We start from the raw sequence: 2500 nt of genomic DNA, 5'->3' as shown, positions 1-2500 counted from the left end.
CTGGATCTCTGACTGCATACCAGCTACCACCCCCATGATCCTGCACAACACCCGTTGCTTCATTTATTATTATGATTCTTCTATTTAGTCTCATTTTTTAATTAGTTTTATAATACACACACACACACACACACACACACACACACACACACACACACACATATAATATATATATATACAAATACACACATACATACACACACACACTAAATCGATTGTTATAGATTGTTCCATTTGTTTTCGAGATGATTCTATACTATATTTTATTCTCAATAGCTTAATCTTCACTAATTATGAATTTATCTTCATATTTAGGTATATCAAAAACAACGTAATAGGTGAAGTCACTGGCAACAGTGTGTGCTAGTGTTTTGGCCTGACATATACTGGACAAAAAGAGGAATTAAAATATTTTTCTTTTTCTGTCCCGCTGAGCTTTTCAGGTGTAATAAGACGTAACAAGTCTTTTCTAATTGTAATGGAAATTCCTCTCCCTTACCTTAAGTTAGGATAGACATTTATCTCACTCTGTCTCTTAAACTCTCTTTATCCAAATCTGTTTTCCTTTATTCCTCATGATTACTTGTCGGTCCTTTTAGTAGCAACCACAGTGCTCTCTTGTTAATTCCGCAAATTCAAAACTACCAAGTATACACTACACTACCAAGACAAACTGCTGTTGGCGGCTGGTTACAAGCTGGCTAAATGCCAAGTTGTATATATGGACTGATGCAACACTGGACTGACACTTAATCAAACCTCACCAAATACATCTAAGATGTACACTGTCAGTGGCACAATTGGTAATCTAGTTAATGTGTTTTTCTTCTGTTTCCTTCACTACCACTAGAGGTCAGAGAAGATGCTTTACTGGGCTTGAGAATTTGAGTCAGAGATGCTGCAAGTGGCTTGCTTACACCCACCCACCCAGCCCATATCTGATCAGGACTGCTAAAAGCAGTTCATTGTTTTATCATCAGTTATTCAGAACGTATTATTCAAAATATATTCACAAGTAATAATCATTTTGACAATTAATTATAGAAACTCAAATCACTGTTTGGCATTATTTAATGTGCCAAACAGGAGGTTGCAAGCTTTTACATTGGTACCCAACCTAAATAATTGGTTGTTAATCAAACCAAGTAAAATGCAACATTTTAGGGTCTAAATAAATGTCCCACCTTTATACTGGAAAAAGAAAAAATGGCTCTCTGATCAGAGCAGGAGTGGCAGGTCCACAATATTCCATCTTGCTATCATAACTACAATCCACAATATCTTGAGGCTAGCCAAAAGCCACTCTGAAGCTTGTGAAACACAGTTTGGTTTGTCCAACATCCAGAAAACTATCTCTCACAGTTAAAGAGACACCAGTTCACTTAGGTCTGTGTGAAAGAGAGGGACATATAAAGAGAGAAGGATAGTGGGATTATGAGTCTAGCTGTTATATGTTTAGCATCTGTATGTTTATCCACATGCTACATAATAACTCTGCCCTCTAATCTTCTTTAGTTTCTCTAACCGACATCTGACTGATGTGTGGCTCTCCAGTGGACCAAACCTCACTGGGCGGTTCTCCAGATGACTGACCTAAACATGCTCTACACGTACACAAACACACAATCCAAGCACGGGGTTAAGAATAGTCCAGTTAGTATCGGTTAACTGCCAGAGGCATCTGTGTGAGTGGTAGACCTCATTTTGCGTGTGTGTGTGTGTGTGTGTGTGCTCCTTGGGAGTGTAGGTTTGAGAGGCCAAGGCGGACATTAGTGATAAAGGGAGGCATTCCTAATCCATCTCTATTTTTTGTGTCAAAACGTATATCCCTATTCTCTTTTTAACAGCAACAAACTGTTCACCTGTCAACAGTCTGTCCATCTGTAAGTGTAATTGATTTACACTTTACGCCACAGGATACAGTCTGCAGGACGTTTATATCTGCATATCTATATAGTGCAATTTGATCCGAAAGACAACATGTTTCTATAATGTGAATGTGGAAATGTAAACATCGGCAAACACACACTCCAACTCACCAGTCTCTCCACCTCCTGCTCACGTAGCCTCTCCTCTTTTTGGTGCTGGTGGTAGTCAGTCAGCTCCTCCTTCCGACTGAGTGAGCTGATACTCCCCCTTCTTTCCCTGAACCCCCCCGGTGGAGTCAATCTTGCCTTTCCAAATGACAGCCTCCTTTCACCCAACCCCATCCCAGGTTCCACCCCTGCCTTCCCAAAGGATGACGTCCTCTCTCCAAGACCAAGCACTAGGGCATCAGTGAGTTCTAGATCTGCCCCTCGCCTCTCCGTGTCCCCCAAAGACAGCTCCATTCCTTTGGAGAATCCATGGCTAGCCAGCCGTTCTGGGTCTGGAGGGCTAGAACTCATGGAGCTGATGGAGCCCACTGAGCTAGAGGAAGTCAAGCTGAGTTTTTTGGCCACACGAGGGGAAAAGGAGCCCCCCACTCCGGATGGGAAGGTCACATCGGGTGGGGTTGTTG

The 2500-nt window shown here is 41.6% G+C and overlaps 1 protein-coding gene across 6 annotated transcripts in view; it reads right to left on the bottom strand.

The window, feature by feature from the left end:
- Positions 1-2500, bottom strand: part of phldb2b (pleckstrin homology-like domain, family B, member 2b) — a 48537-nt gene that overhangs the window by 25704 nt on the left and 20333 nt on the right. For all 6 annotated transcript variants that reach the window (XM_040126722.1, XM_040126723.1, XM_040126725.1 and 3 more), the window contains one exon: positions 2040-2500. This exon is cut by the window's right edge and continues 766 nt beyond it. In XM_040126722.1, the coding sequence (XP_039982656.1) occupies positions 2040-2500 (461 nt within the window). The remainder of the gene's footprint in view (positions 1-2039) is intronic.

The sequence above is a fragment of the Xiphias gladius genome, chromosome 5 (assembly GCF_016859285.1).
Source record: "Xiphias gladius isolate SHS-SW01 ecotype Sanya breed wild chromosome 5, ASM1685928v1, whole genome shotgun sequence".
NCBI lineage: Eukaryota > Metazoa > Chordata > Actinopteri > Istiophoriformes > Xiphiidae > Xiphias > Xiphias gladius.
This window is presented reverse-complemented; position numbering and strand designations above follow the sequence as displayed.